Source organism: Mixophyes fleayi, chromosome 3 (assembly GCF_038048845.1).
Source record: "Mixophyes fleayi isolate aMixFle1 chromosome 3, aMixFle1.hap1, whole genome shotgun sequence".
Taxonomy (NCBI): domain Eukaryota; kingdom Metazoa; phylum Chordata; class Amphibia; order Anura; family Limnodynastidae; genus Mixophyes; species Mixophyes fleayi.
Genome location: NC_134404.1, coordinates 329,847,055 through 329,869,853, shown reverse-complemented (window position 1 = coordinate 329,869,853; position 22,799 = coordinate 329,847,055). Strand labels below are relative to the sequence as shown.

Here is a 22,799-nt window from a genome sequence, read left to right as displayed (position 1 = left end):
TGTGGAGGTGAGAAGTGAAGCTGTAGAATAGATTTCTGCATCAACGGCTTGTTCCAGATATTGAACGTTTAGTGTACACATTGAGGAACATGACTTACGATATACTCTGTGCCATCATTCACAGTAATTAAACTGGGCATGTGCTATGAGTAATAGCACATTAATACCCTTTAATACAATATAAATCTAAAGATTTCAAGGGAAAAGACACCTCGGTGCAGGGAGGAAAAAAGGAACAAGAACACAAATTGATATATTTTCATTTCCAGTATCCTGAGTTTCGAAACTCAAGTTGTTTTGCCTCTCAGAAAATCCTCTGTGTAGCACCGATAAACATACACATCTATTGAAGCTCATCAGAATATCTGAGCCTGCTGGACAAAACCTGGCATAACGCACATGACATCACAAAAGAAAAACGGCTCTGCATTTCCACATTTGGAAATTAACCTGCGTTTCTTTGATTATTTCTTTGTATCAAGAACTGCTTGACCTTGTAGGACTCTGCTAAGTTTAAGACATTATGTCAAATGGTTTTAAATGAGGATTAAGGCTGGGTACACTACAGAAAATTTCTCCCGATCTTTAACGATTTTACCCCCCCCAAAAAAAGACCCGATCAGCAGCCGATTCATGTGCACACACTATACACGTTTTACCTTCAGATCTGTGCTCTTCATATGGCGGCTGAAAAGATGGTGACTCTGCACCGTCCATAGAGATCTATGGACACTGCCGGTCCTGAGTGCATACACACTGCAGGATTGGAACAACATCGTTCCATCATTGACAAATATTTATAGTCCGGTTTAAAAAATCAAGTGAAATGATACGATGAGCTATGGAACGATAATCGTTCATTGTTGTTGCGTACACATTAATGTGATATCGGGCTGAACGCTCGTTAATCGTTTGATTGGCCCCATAATTGTCTGAAAACACTAGTGTGTACCCAGCCGTAGGGTTGGGATGTTAGGTTTATTTTAGCCCAGCAGATCCCAATCTTTCAAACAAATCATCTCTCCTTGGAACGCCAGCTGGCCGAGGTAGAAGAATTTACTAATTGTATTCTATTACTATGAACTCTAAGGAGGAATTCAATTCAGTGTGATGTGTCTTTGGAACAGATCACAGAGACATATTGCGCCTATGTTGGTGTTAAAATATCCGCTCAGTTTTCCTCACATCCCCGAGAGGTGCGAGGAAAACTGAGCGGAGATTCCTTACTGTAATGACCGGCAAATGGTTGGCCCCCTGCCCTGAGGGGCCCAGAATAAATCCCCCATTTTGCTGCTTAATTAAAACTGCTCTAGTGAGTAAATTGTATTTATGGAATTAGCAAACCTGTATAGTCCCAAATGCATAGGCATGTTCATATTTCAAAAGTAGAGGAAATCAAGTAAATTTATTGGCAGTTTACATCCCTTGCGGGGAGAGATCAGGATATTTGAAATAAAATATAAGCCAATTATATGGCTTATGTCTTTTTCTTTTCTTCCGTCGAAATCTTTAGATTTGGGTTTTATTAAATGGTATAAATGTGCTATTAGCCGCTATGTACTCATAACACATGCCCAGTTTAATGACTGTGAGTGATGGCCCAGTGTATATCGTAATCCATGTTCCTCAATGTGTACACTAAACGTTCCGTGATCAATATCTGGAACAAGCCGTTAATGCAGAAATCTATTCTACAGCTTCACATCTCACCTCCACAGCTCTCCTGTGAACACGACCATCACTTATCATTTGGGGCATAGAGAAAGTTGATGTCTTGTCTTTATAGTTAAAGGGTTGTTATTATGAAAAGAAATGTTTTGTGCTCTTTAGTTTTCCAATGTAGGGTAAATATAATAGAGCATCACCTGATAATCATTATCACAAAGAGAATATCCAGTGCGCCTATGTTCATGGAACCATCTCACAGACATCGAAATGCAAAATAATTACTTTTTGCACACAATGATGAGAAGACCAAGGGGCAACTTATAGCTGAGTGATAGGTGCATGATTTGCCTATATGTACTACCTGCATAAATGATATTTCATATTGCATAATATTGCATAATGAGATATATAAATGTCATGGATGGAAATTCAGAATACATGAAGGCATTCCTGATTCCATACGACACAAGGCCAATTTTCAATCAAGTAATTTTACCAGAAATCTACACAGGTGATGGATAGTGGTGCAAATGCATAAGTAAACTGCCAGGGGCTGGCTGGTAAATCTTAGCCCAGAGGAGGGGGGAACTTGGCTTAGCATCCTATTAGGTATATTTAAAGGGAAAATAAATATATGTAGCCCAGTGACCCAGACCAAGGTAGCCAACTATGGGACCGGCCCTGGGGTCAGCTGCAGCCAGCCCTTGTACACCGCAATAAAGTATAATAAGCATATATGGGCCTGATCATTAAGAAAAAAAAGCATAAAAAATGAGTAACTTTGAACCTTTTGAAAACCATGTTGCATTGGAGGGGAAGGTAAATTTAAAATGTGAGGACAGATTTATAATTGGGGTAGGGCGTGTCCTAGATCAACTTTTAAAGTCAGTGTACAAATAAAGCTATCAAGCATTTGCGCCCTACATGAAAAAACAGCAAATATATTCCTTAAATAATAAACTCATTTGCACCCCTTGCATTGTAACATGGTTTTGTCCAGAAGAAAACATACTCATTTTTTTTTGCCTTACTTTCCTTAACGAATCAGGCCCAATACATGCACAAAGGAAAATTTTACCATAAATTATTTTTAAATAACTATAATTCTTCTGGAATTGAAGTAGGTTTTTGTTTCTTCATATTTTACTTATATAACTTACCTGTATAATATGCTCACTTGAAAATGGAAAAGCCTTTTTCTTAGTGGCTGTAATGATTGTATAATGATTGAAGCTAATAAATTCTTTCGCTAGATTCCAGCACTAGAAAATGATTCATTTAAGTGTTTTAAAAATTATTATAATATTGTTTGCTAATTGACCAGTGGGATTATTTCCGACTTGAAAGTTTCAAACATGAGAAAGAAAATAAGTGAATGAACCGCCACCATTGTGTGTGGGGGGGGGGGGGGGCGGCTCCGTGAGGACCCAAAGGTGAGGCTGGCCCGGTAAGTATGAAAGGGCAGCAGGGGGGAAGCCAGGAGTAATTTACAACTGCATCTAAGGATACATTAGGGCAGGGAAGGAAGTCTGCATCAGGCATTGCGGTTGCACCCATTGCAGTCCCGCCATTGCGTTAGATAAATTATTGCAAATTACAGAACAAAACTATAATAGATTCCATACCTCTATATAATTTTGTCTGGATTGAAATAAAGCTTTTACATTAAATACATACTTCAATAAATGAAAAGCATAAATCATCTGTTTTGTAAAATATAATTTAATAAAATTTAAATCCTTAAAAACTCTTCCATGAGTGTTCCATTTTCCATGAAAACATTCACGTTCACGCGTTTCACAAAATGACATTGTTAGTCCCAGCTGCACACGTACTCGTATCTGTGTTACAATCACTGCAGTTCTAGTACTATTTGCACACTTTCCTTGTTGCTCTTTATTTCAGCCTCATATTCGGAAGCTCCGAAATTAAATGTCTCACCGTACATCGGCAAAAGGAAAAATAAAACTCAAGCAGAATAACAGTATTTTGTCCAGTAAATATTGCTCATTTGAAAAGCTACAGCCCATGTCGCATGGTGGATATTAGGTTCTGATGTCTATAGCGCCGCAGCTGTTGTCCAGGAGATCATGCAGAGATTTGCCGTTCAACAGCGGTAGAGCCACAGGCTATCAGATGCATTGTGATGGCAATATATGTAAAGACTCCATAAGTATCATCAGTAGAATCAGTGAGTTCCGATCTCATCATTTCAGTGCTCGTTAATAAAACCTGTGTATTCTAAGGATAAAAGGCGCCCTACTGTCAATCGTCACAGAACCTATGGGGCAGATTCAATTTCCTGCGTCTTTAGAACAACATGGGACGTGCATTATTACAGTTACTACGGTAATTTTAACGCAGATTTTAGCTTGCGGCTCATAGAGCTGCGAGCAAACATTAGTGCTGAAATTACCGTAGTAACTGTAATAATGCGCAACTATTATCGTAGTCATGGTAATAGTGTGTGGCCCATGTTGTAAAGAACAAAGCAGGGAATTGAATCTGCCCCTAAAAGACAACTCAGAATTCTGTGACCTGTATAAAAGCACTGCACTACTCATATGAATATGGAACTTCACAGTGACTTCTGATATCCTTACATTTACAGTCTGGAGTTCCTTATTATATATATAGATATATATATGTAATGCACTTTTCATTATTTTGTAAGTCTCAAGTGCCAACCAATCAGGGGAGGGCTGGCAAAACTGGGGGAAGGAGACTCGTCTCAGCAACCTATTGAGAACACACTTTAAAGGTGGCTCAGTACCCACCAACCCAAGTCAGTCCACTATGGGGCAGTTGCGGATCCGGGGGGGGGGGGGGGGGCAATCGGGGCGATCGCCCCCCCCCCCCCCCCCCCCCCCTAGCAGACACTTGCTGCCGACGGCTGCACAGTATGTGCAGGTCCGTCCAGCCGTGACAGGCAGGGACAGTGTTCTGCCCGGCTGCTCTGATTGTGTTTCACAATCAGAGCAGCCGGGCAGCACACTGTCCCTGCCTGTCACGGCTGGATGGACCTGCACATACTGTGCAGCCGTCGGCAGCCTAAACTGTTAGAAAGGGGCGGGGCCTAAATCGCCCCCCCTAAATCGCCCCGGGTACAGTAGTTTTCTAGATCCGCCCCTGCTTTGGGGCCGGTGTGTGTGTGTGTGTGTATGTATATATATATATATATATATATATATATATATATATATTGTATTTAGTGGTTGAAGTGGAAATGGAACTTCAACCACAAGCTGTGTCGAAGATGTTTATCATAGAAAGAAATGGAGGTAGTTGTGACAGCCTGGTATTGAATGGTATTGTAGGGTGCCATGTATCTGGGCTGGATGCTGAATATTTAAGGAGAGAAGCCTCAGGCCTGGCAATACCATCTACTGTAGAGTTACCTTGGAGTTCAATTTAATGTATAAAGTGTTTGGCTTGATATCTCATACTTGTATATTGATATGCTAGTCTTTACATTTTCCTTTGAAATGTGACAACTTATTTGTTAACTACTTGGTCATTTATACTGTGCACTCCATTTTTGGTATGACTAATTCAATTCACTTCTTTCTTGCCACTTAAAAAGATCCTGCACAGCTGCACTCTGTCCTTTCCAGTATAAAACAAGGATGCCACAGGTAACACTTTCACACGAATGATAACCCAGGGCCTTGAAGTGGATCCATCATCTACACACAGTGAAGGCAGCCATTTTGTGGACCGAACCATTATTCGTAAGCAGGCAGTTCCTTGTGAACTGATTACTTGAATTCTGTGGTAGGTGGTGGGTTCACTTTAAAAGATCAGTAAACTTATATTCCCAGTGGAGACACCGTTTCCCCTCTCAAAACCTGCACAATTTCTGCTAAGTCTTCATTACCGGCCCCTGTCAATGTCTGCAGACAATACGGAGGACAGTGAAGAGTGAGGCAAAAAGAATTATATATAACACCAGATGCACAGTTAAATAATGCGCCCGCTATTATATGACTGCAGGACTCCATGTTAGCAGACAAGCAGCATTGTTGGATCACTCACCATTGCCCCTTGCCTCCACTAATTTATAGACTGGTAGAGCTGCGGGTGACAGACGCACAGTTAAAGCATGCCGCCATTTTATAAGGACTGAATGGGTGCGGTCGAGTAACATCAATGCCTTGCTCACCACCGCCACTCCCCTCATCGATAGACTGTAAAAGTGGCATGCCGTGAGGACTGTTTGACGTGCGAACGCAATAGAGAAGGCTGTCACTGGGGACTGTTTCTGCAGCAGGGCTTCTGGGTGAAGCCCTGCACATGCATTGGGGGTAGGAGAAACAAGGTAACATTTATTTATTTTTTTAAAAAAACATATCAATTCAGGTTTACTGGTCCTTTAACACTCAAACAATGACTATTATGGCTTTAATGTTTGACTTTTCCCATTTTTTTTCCCCTCACTAGTGCATTGAGGTACCATAGCATGCATTCTTCAAGCAACGAAAATGAGCCAATAAAATACATTCCTCAGGCCAAAAAAATAAAAAAATAATAGCTATGGAGGTTGTGTGTCTATACGGTATAAGGCACTGATATAAAGTTTCTTAAGTTAAAAGCTGTACAGTATCCCAATGATTTCTCCAGTTACAAAAACATAGTCAATGAGCGATCCATTCCTTTGCCAGTCAGATCCCAAATTTTTGTAGGTTTACCAAAATTATTAAGATTATAATTCATAACATTGCAGGAGTTATGGCACAATAGAAAAAAAATAAACAGTCTGGGCGCAGAAAGGCATCAGACATTGTTGAACATAGTAGTCATTGTGTTAACTACGTAGTCGATAGTTTTAACAGTACTGATTTGGTGGTTTTAAATGTTCATTTCTGAGCTCATGCAGGCTTTAAAAATGCTGGTAGTCTTAATTATGGCAAATGTAGTATTTGAGTGACAGTGGAGCCGGTCCGTAGCGCTACTTAAAGTTTTCGATGACGGAGATCTCATCGACAGCACAGTGCGGAGTCAAGCCGTTCAGATACATGCTGTCACATTTTGTCATAGAAGACAGCACCTCTTTTTCACTGGTCAGGTGGTTGACGGACAAGGTCCTCTTGCACGGTGTCATCTCCTGGCTCGGGCTCATGCCAAGTTCTGCAGATAACTTCCGTTTAACAGAGGTCGCCCGCTGGAACTTGTCGTAGATCTCTACGCTGAGACGTCTACGGGTCTCTTTGAATTCGGCTGTGACGTTCGCTGTCCACTCGGCGGCGTGTGCCCTGAACTCGCCAACCTGCGTCAGGAAAAGAAATAAGATAAAGCAAGAAACGTGAGATTGTTGTATAACATAAATAAAACACCCTGAAAGGGCCATTTACAAATAAGCAAACTTCAGGTCGCGCAGCGCAAATGCCATAGTTTATCATGCGCTATCTTATTTCATGGGTAAGAGCTTGGCTTAAGGTTGAGGTGCAAATATTGACCTTCTAATCAGGGCATTTTTGCCAAATGTTGACTGACAGTAACATAATCTGCCTGATACTGTGCTGCACTCGATGCAAAAACAAGGTTAAGGGGCATTCCAAGTTGAACATTTTACTCCATACTTGCCAACTTTGGAGATCATGATATGGGCACTGCTGGTACCGATTATGTTGGTGTATATGATATGGACACTGCTGGTACAGATTATGTTGGTGTATATGATATGAGCACTTCTGGTACAGATTATATTGGTGTATATGATATGAGCACTTCTGGTACAGATTATATTGGTGTATATGATATGGGCACTGCTGGTACAGATTATATTGGTGTGTATGATATGGGCACTGCTGGTACAGATTATGTTGGTGTGTATGATATGAGCACTTCTGGTACAGATTATATTGGTGTGTATGATATGGGCACTGCTGGTACAGATTATATTGGTGTGTATGATATGGGCAATGCTGGTACAGATTATGTTGGTGTATATGATATGAGCACTTCTGGTACAGATTATATTGGTGTGTATGATATGGGCACTGCTGGTACAGATTATATTGGTGTATATGATATGAGCACTTCTGGTACAGATTATATTGGTGTGTATGATATGGGCACTGCTGGTTCAGATTATGTTGGTGTATATGATATGAGCACTGCTGGTACAGATTATGTTGGTGTATATGATATGGACACTGCTGGTACAGATTATGTTGGTGTATATGATATGGGCACTTCTGGTACAGATTATATTGGTGTGTATGATATGGGCACTGCTGGTACAGATTATGTTGGTGTATATGATATGAGCACTGCTGGTACAGATTATGTTGGTGTATATGATATGGACACTGCTGGTACAGATTATATTGATGTATATGATATGGGCACTGCTGGTACAGATTATGTTGGTGTATATGATATGGGCACTGCTGGTACAGATTATGTTGGTGTATATGATATGGACACTGCTGGTACAGATTATATTGATGTATATGATATGGGCACTGCTGGTACAGATTATGTTGGTGTATATGATATGGGCACTTCTGGTACAGATTATATTGGTGTGTATGATATGGGCACTGCTGGTACAGATTATATTGGTGTATATGATATGAGCACTTCTGGTACAGATTATATTGGTGTGTATGATATGGGCACTGCTGGTTCAGATTATGTTGGTGTATATGATATGAGCACTGCTGGTACAGATTATGTTGGTGTATATGATATGGACACTGCTGGTACAGATTATGTTGGTGTATATGATATGGGCACTTCTGGTACAGATTATATTGGTGTGTATGATATGGGCACTGCTGGTACAGATTATGTTGGTGTATATGATATGAGCACTGCTGGTACAGATTATGTTGGTGTATATGATATGGACACTGCTGGTACAGATTATATTGATGTATATGATATGGGCACTGCTGGTACAGATTATGTTGGTGTATATGATATGGACACTGCTGGTACAGATTATATTGATGTATATGATATGGGCACTGCTGGTACAGATTATGTTGGTGTATATGATATGGGCACTGCTGGTACAGATTATATTGGTGTGTATGATATGGGCACTGCTAGTACAGATTATATTGGTGGGTATGATATGGGCACTGCTGGTACAGATTATGTTGGTGCGTATGATATGGGCACTGCTGGTACAGATTATATTGGTGTGTATGATATGGGCACTGCTGGTACAGATTATATTGGTGTATATGATATGAGCACTTCTGGTACAGATTATATTGGTGTGTATGATATGGGCACTGCTGGTACAGATTATGTTGGTGTATATGATATGGGCACTGCTGGTACAGATTATGTTGGTGTGTATGATATGGGCACTTCTGGTACAGATTATATTGGTGTATATGATATGAGCACTTCTGGTACAGATTATATTGGTGTGTATGATATGGGCACTGCTGGTACAGATTATATTGATGTATATGATATGGGCACTGCTGGTACAGATTATGTTGGTGTATATGATATGAGCACTTCTGGTACAGATTATATTGGTGTGTATGATATGGGCACTGCTGGTACAGATTATATTTGTGTGTATGATATGGGCACTGCTAGTACAGATTATATTGGTGTATATGATATGGACACTGCTGGTTCAGATTATGTTGGTGTATATGATATGGACACTGCTGGTACAGATTATATTGGTGTATATGATATGGGAACTGCTGGTTCAGATTATGTTGGTGTATATGATATGGACACTGCTGGTACAGATTATGTTGGTGTATGTGATATGGGCACTGCTGGTACAGATTATGTTGGTGTATATGATATGGGCACTGCTGGTACAGATTATGTTGGTGTATATGATATGGGCACTGCTGGTACAGATTATGTTGGTGTATATGATATGAGCACTGCTGGTACAGATTATGTTGGTGTATATGATATGGACACTGCTGGTACAGATTATGTTGGTGTATATGATATGGGCACTTCTGGTACAGATTATATTGGTGTGTATGATATGGGCACTGCTGGTACAGATTATGTTGGTGTATATGATATGAGCACTGCTGGTACAGATTATGTTGGTGTATATGATATGGACACTGCTGGTACAGATTATATTGATGTATATGATATGGGCACTGCTGGTACAGATTATGTTGGTGTATATGATATGGGCACTGCTGGTACAGATTATGTTGGTGTATATGATATGGACACTGCTGGTACAGATTATATTGATGTATATGATATGGGCACTGCTGGTACAGATTATGTTGGTGTATATGATATGGGCACTGCTGGTACAGATTATATTGGTGTGTATGATATGGGCACTGCTAGTACAGATTATATTGGTGGGTATGATATGGGCACTGCTGGTACAGATTATGTTGGTGCGTATGATATGGGCACTGCTGGTACAGATTATATTGGTGTGTATGATATGGGCACTGCTGGTACAGATTATATTGGTGTATATGATATGAGCACTTCTGGTACAGATTATATTGGTGTGTATGATATGGGCACTGCTGGTACAGATTATGTTGGTGTATATGATATGGGCACTGCTGGTACAGATTATGTTGGTGTGTATGATATGGGCACTTCTGGTACAGATTATATTGGTGTATATGATATGAGCACTTCTGGTACAGATTATATTGGTGTGTATGATATGGGCACTGCTGGTACAGATTATATTGATGTATATGATATGGGCACTGCTGGTACAGATTATGTTGGTGTATATGATATGAGCACTTCTGGTACAGATTATATTGGTGTGTATGATATGGGCACTGCTGGTACAGATTATATTTGTGTGTATGATATGGGCACTGCTAGTACAGATTATATTGGTGTATATGATATGGACACTGCTGGTTCAGATTATGTTGGTGTATATGATATGGACACTGCTGGTACAGATTATATTGGTGTATATGATATGGGAACTGCTGGTTCAGATTATGTTGGTGTATATGATATGGACACTGCTGGTACAGATTATGTTGGTGTATGTGATATGGGCACTGCTGGTACAGATTATGTTGGTGTATATGATATGGGCACTGCTGGTACAGATTATGTTGGTGTATATGATATGGGCACTGCTGGTACAGATTATGTTGGTGTATATGATATGGACACTGCTGGTTCAGATTATGTTGGTGTATATGATATGGACACTGCTGGTTCAGATTATGTTGGTGTATATGATATGGACACTGCTGGTACAGATTATATTGGTGTATATGATATGGGCACTGCTGGTACAGATTATGTTGGTGTATATGATATGGGCACTGCTAGTACAGATTATATTGGTGTGTATGATATGGGCACTGCTGGTACAGATTATGTTGGTGTATATGATATGGGCACTGCTGGTACAGATTATGTTGGTGTATATGATATGGGCACTGCTGGTACAGATTATGTTGGTGTATATGATATGGGAACTGCTGGTACAGATTATATTGGTGTATATGATATGGACACTGCTGGTACAGATTATGTTGGTGCGTATGATATAGGCACTGCTGGTACAGATTATGTTGGTGTATATGATATGGGCACTGCTGGTACAGATTATGTTGGTGCGTATGATATAGGCACTGCTGGTACAGATTATGTTGGTGTATATGATATGGACACTGCTGGTTCAGATTATGTTGGTGTATATGATATGGGCACTGCTGGTACAGATTATGTTGGTGTATATGATATGGACACTGCTGGTTCAGATTATGTTGGTGTATATGATATGGACACTGCTGGTACAGATTATGTTGGTGTATATGATATGGGCACTGCTGGTACAGATTATATTGGTGTATATGATATGGGCACTGCTGGTACAGATTATGTTGGTGTATATGATATGGACACTGCTGGTACAGATTATGTTGGTGTGTATGATATGGGAACTGCTGGTACAGATTATATTGGTGTATATGATATGGGCACTGCTGGTACAGATTATATTGGTGTATATGATATGGGCACTTCTGGTACAGATTATGTTGGTGTATATGATATGGGCACTTCTGGTACAGATTATGTTGGTGTATATGATATGGGCACTGCTGGTACAGATTATGTTGGTGTATATGATATGGGCACTGCTGGTATAGATTATATTGGTGTATATGATATGGGCATTGCTGGTACAATCTGGATACCCATTGGTATATGGTGACTGATCTTTTTAAAGTGCTCAGGGAAACCATGATGAATCATTATTGGCTCCGATGTCAACTCCCCATAAAGGTATAAGATTAAGGACCATAGATTGAGTCCCAGCTCCCAGTTTAATAACAACTGATATACCTCTTCACTGGTTCTCTGAAGAGTCTATCTTCTTCTTTAATGCAATAAATGTTATTGTGTATTATTAAAAAAAGGCCTAAACCTAAATGTCTGAACTAATGGTAGATTACGGAAATGCAATCAACTTGAAACACATTATAACAGGAACAATAAAATACTTTTATGAAAAACATTTTTACAGCGGCCTGAAATATTGAAAAGTATACAGTATATTTATATATTTATATCAATATAATTGTCTGTAATAAACATGCTCAGACTCAACATAATAAATCAACATCTACATTTCCTGGTGGGTAGATCATATGATTGTCCCCAGACTGGGCTGGGATGCCTGGAATTGTCCTGGCTCCAGGTCGGCTGCCCAAAGATGTCACAAAAACTACCAAATTCACTGCATCTTGGTGAAAGAGGGGCCTAGCCAGGGTGAATGAGTGCTGTGGGCAGGAGATCCGCTGGGCATGGCTCCTATAAAGCAATGTGGTATTGGGCCGTCCTGGATGATTGTCTAGGAGGCACGCAACGCTATAAATATATTTACATCAGTTCTACAATATCAGCCTTTAATTCCTTGGTGCTCGCATGCAGGGGGTCTACTGGGCTTTTTATACAGCTCTGACAGTGGCAATGAACTGCTCTAAGTGAAACATGAGTGGTCTCTGTAGACCAGTGATAGACAGCATGATGGGCAGCCCTCTATTCCCACATATTACCTTTAATCTCCGTAATAGGTTAAAACAATAGGACAGTATGAACTCTATGGTATATAAACCTGGTGGTTCTGGTACGTGAAATACCAGTAGGTAAGAGGAAGAGTATGTTAAATGGGGCACTCATAGGGTTTGATCAAAATAAAAAATAAGACTTTATTAGTATAAGCTTAAAAAAGGGAAAAAAAAGCCTATATAACACATATAAAGATATAGGGGTATATTTACTAAACTGCGGGTTTGAAAAAGTGGAGATGTTGCCTATAGCAACCAATCAGATTCTAGCTGTCATTTTGGAGAATGTACTAAACAAATAATAGCTAGAATCTGATTGGTTGCTATAGGCAACATCTCCACTTTTTCAAACCCGCAGCTTAGTAAATCTAGCCCATAGTGTCTGTTAGAAATCTGGTTCTGGTACGTGGTTAGGAGGATCAAGGGCCAACTTTTATGCCAATATTTTTTGCCCCTTGAATGTTGGCAGATCACTGACCTCCTGTGTATACATACTCTACAGCTGCTAAAATTAACACCTGATATAAAGCATATGCATATACAAACAGATAGAAGGTCAACACATTTAAATATGTGCATGTTGCAATACGTGCATATTTCCACGTTTATATGTAAAAGTGCTCTGCACGACAATCATTGGCTGCATTTGTTAATAAAAAAAAGAAATGAATGCAGACTTTTTCACCGCGTACTTTATCCTTGTAAACTATTCTGTGGCAAGTAGCCAATCAGAGCTGTTTTGTCATGCTCCAGCCAATCAGAGACAAGTCGCTCTGACTCTTATTACCGTATTGTACCCTTTTCATTCATTTGCGTTGCGGATCCACTCAAAGTAAGTTCACATTGCTCATTGATTTCCCGGAGTACAGGTTTAAAAAGTAGGCAAGTATGTTTTTTTATATTGACTCTTAACTATCTTCACATGCTTTAAAACAGTTTGAGGTAGATTTATCAAAGTGGAGGTGCTACCCATAGCAACCAATCAGATCCTAGCTATCATTTATCTACTACATTCTAGACAATGATAGCTGGAATCTGATTGGTTGCTATGGGTAACATCTCCACTTTTCCTTTTTAGAATGTTTGATAAATCTACCCCTTTGTGTGATATAAGGGAATGTATACAGGGGCATTAAAAACAATGCTTGTTTTAAGCGTAAACTAAACCGTGTCCTTTGTCTTCGCATTTTAACACAGCTTCCAAAGCATATTCCTAAAGCCTTCCTGCAGCATGTACTTAATGAGCGCTCCCAAGGAGCTTCAGTATATTGTACTAAACAGTAACGCGTCCGACCGCTGTGGGTATCGTTGAAATGGGCTTAAAGCAAACACTTGTCAGACAGTGTGTGCCTGCAGCTCCCTATTCTTACATTATTGCTTCACTAGGCCTTAAGAAAACGGAATATTAGTACCCCAAATAAATAACAAAATAATGATTTTAAACGGCTGTAGGAAGTCGGTTACTTACAGTGTTCCTTGTGGTGCTGGCACTTTATTTAGTGACCCAAATCAGTGACTGGGGATGTTTGAAAGAAACATTGCAGTATGCCATAAACATCTTGTGTTTTTTAAGTAAACAGTTCGGCTTTGATATTCAAGGTAAGGTAGACAACACAGTTCTCTGTCCTCCACAACATATAAAAACACTTTGTCTCCTGGTTCTGTTAATGTTTCTGGGATGAAAGCAGTCAGAACTAAGCCAGCTCCGCTCTTAGCCTTAATTCAGATGCATTTAAATGAATTCTCAAATGCCTCAAATCTCCAGGAATACATTAAATCAAGTCTTATCAAAGCGACCTCTTTCATTACCATCCACTAGCCGCACTTTGCAAATGTGAAAGCACTTTGTATTCCCACTGATTAAGGTAAATTATACTGAATTAAGGTAACTTGGGTTTAATTTGCTCTGTACTGGTAAACAAACGAATATATCCCCCAGAATGAGTCAGCCTAGAAGGAGATCTATGTTTTGCTAGAAATGGTCTTGGTTTCATGGGTGACTTTCTCTAACAATTAAAACACATGGCTGCCAATTGTACGGATTTTCTTTGTACACCTCTTCACTGGGTAAACTTACCAGTTCCTTCGGCCTCCGATACCATCTCTTTGCCGACGACACCCAAATCTACCCTCATCTCCTGACCTCTCCCCTTCCCTCCTCACTAAAGTGTCATGCTGCCTCTCTGCCATCTCCTCCAGGATGTCACATAGTTTCCTTAAACTTAACATGGCTAAATCTGAACTCCTAGTTTTCCCTCCTTCAACACTATCTTTCCCACCCACCCTCTCCATCACCATTGGTAATACCGACATCTCCTCCCTTCCTCAAGTTTGGTGCCTGAGTGTCATCCTTCACTCTACTCTCTCCTTTGCTCCCCACATCAAAACCCTCACCAAATCCTGATGCTTACATCTCCACAATACAGCTGGAATCAGACCCTTCCTCTTCATTGATGCCACCAAAACTCTCAGCCATTCTTAGATCATCTCCCACCTTGATTACTCCAACCTTTTACTTACTGGCTCCACCTGCTCCTTTCTCGTTCCTCTTCAGTTCATACTCAATGCTACAGCCCGACTAATCTTCCTATCCCGCCGGTCTACATTTACCTCCCCTCTCTGTCAAGCACTGCACTAGCTCCCCCTCCCTTACAGTATCTTCACTCTCACCTACAAAGCCCTAACTCCACTGCTCCTTACATCTCCAACCTCAATTCCATTCATACTCCTTCTCGCCCTCTATGGTCAGTCAACGACCAATGTCTTACCTCTCCTCTGGTTACTACGTCTCACTCCCGCATTCAAGATTTCTCCTGTGCTGCCCCTCTTCTGGAACGATCTCCCTCGTTCTCTCAGGCTTTCCCCAATCTGCAGGACTGTTGGGAGATCAGGCTGGTGGTGGCCTACAACACCCCAATGTGACATGGATTGGCCTCCAGCGGGGCAATGTCCCTTATTTGGAGGCACACAGGTACTTGCACTCAATCTGACCCAAATAATATATTTCAACTGTTGGGAGGTATGGAAATGTGAAAAGCCCAGCATCAACCCTCTTCTCCCCCACCCCCACCCAGGCCAGCTCCATAAGATATGTAAACATTGTAATGTAGTGTATTGGAGCTATGGAGGTCTGCAAGCCTCATCCACTTAAAATAGTACTTTATTCTTACACTCTTTTTAAACCCTTTAAACACCCTCTGACTCCAAAATCCAGTCAAGTCCCCCCTTCCACACATCTTCCATTGTTCCTGGGTTTCTTTGTAGCCAAGTTCATTAAACCCACAATGATGTACCAAATTGTACCTGGAATTATGGACTTACAACTTAGACTAATATATTTTTACACTGGAGCTACTTCAGCATGTTCTTGCAAAAGCCAAGAAAGAATTTTAATTATTTAAAACTAGCTGTGCAAGTAATTTTATAATAAAGATTATGGAAAAATGATTACCTGCAATCCATATTCCGTTCACAGTTAAGAGCAGCTTGGTTCATTAACAAGTATGTAATGTTCTCAGATACTGATTATGTACAGTAAATTAATTCCATGTGGGTTGACAATCCACCCCCTGATACAGTACCTAATGAAAATCAAACTGTAAGGCAAAGCAACATAGAACCACAATAAGACTTAGTGCATGTGTGTGTTTTACATTATATTAGCTTTACTTCTCTGGCCTTGATATTAGGAGAAAAAGGAATGTGTGCAGGTTTTTATTGTTTGTGAATAAATTGTTTTATCTTTCATACTCGCTATATAAAAAGAACGAAGAAAGAGAAGAGGCGCACAATGGTGTAGTACTTTAGATCCTAACACCTGATAAACAAAAGGTACAAGAAATGACGGCTGCCACCGTGATTACTATATGGGAGTTTTTTTTTTAATGTTTTATGTTTTTACGCTGGATTGTGCTGTAATTACATTGAATTGTGTTCCCTTGTGTCACTTCTCGCTTCAGCACTTCCCCACTGACATATGTTGTGCATACATGTAAATTGTAGAGCTGGTTCTACTTTTAATTTGATTTAACAGTGTAGATGTACATAGCGTAACTGAGCTAAGCAGAGGGATCATTGATCCCTATGCAAAATAGGCACTGTACACCATTAACTCCACCTGGTGTTGGGACCCACATCACCAGCATTCCATACTACCATGTCCGATAAGCCAAATATCATACTTGACTATCAAGCAGGTGTTGGAACCCAACGCACCCTTGAAAGAACAAGATACTCCGACCTGATCAATCGGCATTCATCAATACAGTTGAGAAATGTGATTTTGCTAAGCTGACACCATCTTGCTGCCTTATAGCCATTTGTTCTGTTATAGCTTAAATACAAATTAGATACACCTGTTTTGTAGGAGTAATTCATTATTTGCAAGGCTATGCTTATAACCTTGGACATACCAGACAGGAGATAAGCCAGCCTCCCCCCGGGGAGTTCTCCTATTGATAATGAGAGAATATACTAACATCTGTGTGAAGGGAACATGAGTGGTTAAAACCTTTTGGGGCGTAGTTTTCTGTTATATGTGATTTTTGCTATGTAGATAGGGACTTGTAACTAATAAAGCAGAGTTTATTGTACACTCAAACCATGCAGTGTATTTAATTCTCCTTAGCTGATGAGCTCATAACTGATAAACTGACACTTACAGGTGAACAATCTGATTTAGATTCAACACAGTTGATTGTTAGTGGTACCCAAAACACATGTCGACAGCATCTCATCAAAACTGCAGGGGCAGACAAGTGACGTCTGCCCCCGTCCCAACAAGTATGGCAAATTTAAAGCACCCACAAAAACATCAATCCAGGGTTGGGGGGGAAGGGGAGATTTGTCCAGTAAAAGAGGGAGCTCACAGCCAAACAGGGTAATTTATAATGTGGAATGTTAAGTAATCTCCCACAGTGTCCTAGCATGGGAGTATCCCAGCTAACCAGACATGCCCATATTAAACGTCCATATTGAAAAATGAATTTAAAATAAATATAATAAGAATGCAGACTAGGATGATTTAAGCTACAGTACATGTTCTTTTCTTCTCTTGCAGGACAAAAAAAGCATTGGTCACTGGGTTTTTAAAGGATGTATGGTATCCTACACTGTAAAGTGGTTGACTATTGGATTGAATGGCTGATAGCCAGTTCACATAGAGTATCCTCTATATTTCTTCTCACATATGTTAAAGATCTAGAGCATGAATTAAAGTGAACAAACTACTGGTTAAGCAAATAGAAAACCATCACTTTCTCTTAACCTCAATCCAACTGAACATTTTTGGTTTAAAGCAACTTATGACTTTTGCCCTACTGCCTGTACGGGTCTTACTTTTGAGAACTTTTTGTGAGATATTAAATATAGCAATTTTAGTAATAGTAATTTGCTGAAGGAGGCACTTTGATCAACTCATCTGTACGGAGACTAGGGGCCTAATTCATTAAGGATGTTAACTTGAGAAACTTCTTATTTCAGTCTCCTGGACAAAACCATGTTACAATGCAAGGGGAGAAAATTAGTATTCTGTTTTGCACATAAGTTGATGCAATGATGAAAATAAAAACTGACTGTTTTTTCATGTAGCACACAAATATCAACCTAAATTTCAGTGTACAAATAAGCTATCAAGTATTTGTGTGCTACATGAAAAAACAGTCAGTATTTAACTTATGTGCAAAACAGAAAACTCATTTCCTCCCCTTGCATTGTACCATGGTTTTGTCCAGGAGACTGAAATAAGAAGTTTCTCAAGTTAAGATCCTTAATGAATCAGGCCCTAGATCATTTCAGGAAAAGTACTATAGGTCACTTTATTCCCATTAAAACCTCAGGATTTTTTGGCTGGCTCAGAATATTCTGCTGGCCCAATTTTTGTGGGAGTGTTGACGTAACAAATCAGATGTGTGGCTTTCATGTAGAGCTGTTTTTTATGCCACAATCTTCTTTGCGTCAATTTGAAAGGAGCCTCATATCTCTACATTGGTCTGCTGGAGGACACTGTTCCATTAACTCAATCTGCGATTCCCAGAATGTCTTCATTCGATTCCACCTATGTAACTGCCCCTGTCGCATACAGCCCTGCACTCATTTACACAATCACACTAATCGACAAGGTAATTTCCTCTTACAAAATCCAGACACTCATCTTCTGAAATACAGTGCGGCTATGGACATTTTAATGATCGCTATATTCTTATTATCATTATTAACCTGTTTTTATAGGGCGCCATATGAGGTCTGCAGCGTCAGACAGAGGACAGACAACAAGACAGATTTCATTGGCTACAGGATGATCTATTTCAGTCCACGTCTAAAGCACCTTAGAAACTGTTGCCTAAATAAAACCATTATGTTGGGAGCTACAATTTACTGGAATAACTTCTATCTTTCTTTTTATTATAATTATTATTAATATTTATTTAAAAGGCACCACAAGGTTTGCACAGTGCCGCACAGTAGGGAGGGGTGACAGCGGAAAACAAGATAAATAATTTAGCATGACATAGAATAACATTACATAATGCAACATGACATGATGTAAAATGACATAATATAAATATAACAAGACATAATATGACTTGACACCTGAGGAGGAGGTGCACTCAACCTGTTCCCTTGATTCCGTTCCAAGTAATTATTCTGTTAACGCGCCCCTATGCTTGCCCACATCTAGGTCACCTCTTCTACTAGTCCTTCTCCAATTGCTCACCTGAATCACCTGCTACCTTTCTGAATGCTCCTTCAGTGTTTCTACTTCTGGCACGTCCTCACCTCTAACCTGCTATCTGTCAGGGTCCCTTAAGTTTCTGCTTTTGCCCTTTGCTTTTCTCTATACCTTTTCTCTTGGTGAACTAAAATGGATCTTTAGCCTCCAAAACCATTTCTTAGTAGATGGCACCCCAATATACCATTCCTCCCTGACCTTTATGACCATTTTGCCCCATGTCCATCTGCTTCTCAACCATCTCCATTTGGATGTCCCAACTGTACCTAAAGCGCAACATGTCGAAAAGTGAGTTCATCCTCTTTCCTCATCTCACCCACCCCTCTAGTCTCTCTCGCTGTTGACAACATCATGCTCTCCTTAGTCCCCATGCCCGCTGCCGTGGTGAGACCTCGGTCCCCTGCAATATGTTGTTGCCTCTTCCTCCAAAAATTGTCTGAATATGCTCTTCTATTACTCAAGAAACCCTTCATTCTCTCATTATATCCCACCTTGAGCACTGCAGTCTCCTCATATATAACCTTCTCCCCACCTGTCTATCCAAACTCCAATCAGTCCTAAATGCAGCGGAAAGACTGATCTTGCTCTCTCGCCATTTCACATCCACTGCAACATTCTGTAAATCTCTGGCTCCCTATATCTTCCAGAATCCAATTCAAGCTGCTTACCTTCACCTGCAAAGCCATCACCAGCTCCAACCCTTCCACAGCTCTTCCAACATCAATGACCTTATTACAAGATATTCTCCCTTCTACCGTCTTAGACCACACTGTCTGATTACCACTATCTGATTACCACCTCTCACTCCCACATTAATGACATCTCCCAGTTAGTTCCCCTCTTATGGAACTCCCTATCCCACCTTACCTAACCCAAACTCTAACCCAACCTTCAACTGTTCAAATGCCCTCTCAAATCCCAACACTTCACTATACTCTACTATACCCCATCTGATACTTCACCCTCTGTGCACTGCCATCTACTATCCCATCCCTTTAGCTCCTTTTTTTCAGCATTACAGTCTTCCTCTACATAGTAAGCACCTACGTGCCGGGCTCTTTCTAACCTCTGTCTCTTGTCTGCACCTTATTCATCAACCTTGTATGTCCTTGTTCTGTTTCTATGTATGGCTTGTTTTTGTAGGAGTTCTTATATGGACTGTCGAGCATTACAGAGTACTCTGGTGCCTTAAAAATAAATGATGATGATGATGATATCTTAAATAGGACTTCTCCCTGAAGTCCCCTGTTAACTCAAAATGCCCTGTTCCTGGTATTTGATAGATAACTTGTGATTAAGTAACGTTCCTTTGCAACATCTCAAACTGTAGAAACAAACTATGCTGCAAACTGGTTATTTCCATGTTTACAGGTCTTGCAGACAAAGGCCAGTTAATCACAACCTATCTGTCAAATTGCAGCAACAGTGTGTTTCTGAGTTATAAAGAGGAGAGTTCAGGACTCTATTTCACATATAATGAGTTATCACTGTAAATTGCAGAGCCTAGCATAATAATTTTAATTAGGCAAACTCATGCTTGAGTGGATCTACTATAGAAAACATAGAATAGGCCTCTATATTGAAGATGGTTAATTCTCGATTCCTTATATATGAGAGTTGTGTAATTACCAAGAAGAAAGGAAGGTGTATTGTTTTCTCAACAAATTATATTATTGTATTAAAAATCTGCATATAGGGGATTATGATTTAGCAAAAGCAATAAGCACTTGCCAGATATATAATATTTTATTTCTTGAGCAAAAACTCACCTGTGTAGGGTTACAAATAGACTTAAGGGAGCTGCTATCTAGGTTATATATTTTCTCAAAACAGCCATTTTATTTATCTTTCTAGAGGTAAGATTAGTGATCTGAAACGATAGGTATTTGCGATCATATTGCCCATGTATGGCGTTGGTAGAACTATCGTGTAAGTTATTTTTTTATACAAAGTGCTAGAAAAGGTTAGTAGTTAAACTGCAATACATAGGTTAATCGATGATGGTTTGAATACTTTATAGGTGCTTAACTGATTTCTAAATAAACGTGACTGTGGCTATTCTCACTGTATAGATGGCTACAGATCTTGGTTTCTTCTAGAGTGGAAATCTAAAACACATGTATTGAACATTTAATTGTCTCGAGTATGTATGGCATATAATCACATATGCCCCTCCCCTTATTAATTAATTTTTTTTTCCATTTTCTAATAACCACTACTTCTAATGTGAGTTTCATAAGCCCTTGGAAGCAAGGGGAGATTGGGACTGATTTTATTTCACCCGACGTATATTTAGATTTTTTTTATGGCCATGTTTTCAATTACATACAGCAAAGAACAGGTGAATTGATAGGGAAAGTACTGTTATACCTCCACAAATACACTTTCATGACATCAGAGTTGCACTTGTGGGCTGACACTTTTTGACAGCCAGGCAAGCAGATTAGCGACTCACAATTATTTTAATATGCAAAATTTGTTGTTGATTAATAGAATTGTAAAGGCTAATTCCAACTCTATTCATTTTTTTCAAATGTAATCCACCATTCTACTAATCTGAAGCATGGGGGCCCTGATTAAGTCAGGTTAAAGGGACTGATTATTGAGTAGAGTCTGTGCTGGTCCCACCTTCTGCCATGTCATCATCCATTCCCCCAGGTAGAACCCCAACAATCAGCAAATAAGGGGTACCGAGGTTGGGGATTATGTTTTATTTTTTTACCAAAACTGTTTTACGGGGCATACAAAGAAAATCTTAAAAACAGATGGAGTGGAGTTTATTGTAGTAAACAGTGCAACAAAGCAAAGGACAAGATGATTATCTGTGCTATTTTGGAAAAGATCAGATTAGTTTAGCTGTGCAAAACAACAAACTAAAGGCTACTCCAGCTGTAAACCTGAGAACATCAAACAATAGTAAAACAAGGTTTATTTATTGCACACTGGCCAATATTTGTGAGCAATTGATCATGTAATTGGGAAAGAAATTGGTTTTTCATGTTTAAATGCACTCTATGCTAGCAAACAAATTTATATAATGCTATAGAATCAAGCCAGTTCCATATCGCTGCACTTAAATAAATTATATTTTCCAATTTATGGCCTATTAGGCTTTCAATTAAAAACATTTCTTATTTTTAGATACAGATTTGTAATGTATTTTTACTCATTTCAACCATCCAATTGTTATGAATTTAAAAGCTTCCTCTTCATTCATTTTTACCGTTCTGTGGTAGTTAAAGAATGCAATGTTCTTTCAGTTGATAACAACAACCTATTCATTGCATCTGAAAATATGAAATGGAATTACTCAGTATAAAACACATTTATGACTCTTCTCTTCAAACCATATTTAAAGGGATGAGATGGTGATT

The 22,799-nt window shown here is 39.6% G+C and overlaps 1 protein-coding gene across 1 annotated transcript in view; it reads right to left on the bottom strand.

The window, feature by feature from the left end:
* Positions 1-4,723: 4,723 nt before the first annotated feature.
* KCNK2 (potassium two pore domain channel subfamily K member 2) overlaps positions 4,724-22,799 on the bottom strand; it is a 130,649-nt gene continuing 112,573 nt past the window's right edge. The window contains exon 7 of the mRNA XM_075204246.1: positions 4,724-6,934. Within this exon, the coding sequence (XP_075060347.1) occupies positions 6,617-6,934 (318 nt within the window). The 3' untranslated portion in view covers positions 4,724-6,616. The remainder of the gene's footprint in view (positions 6,935-22,799) is intronic.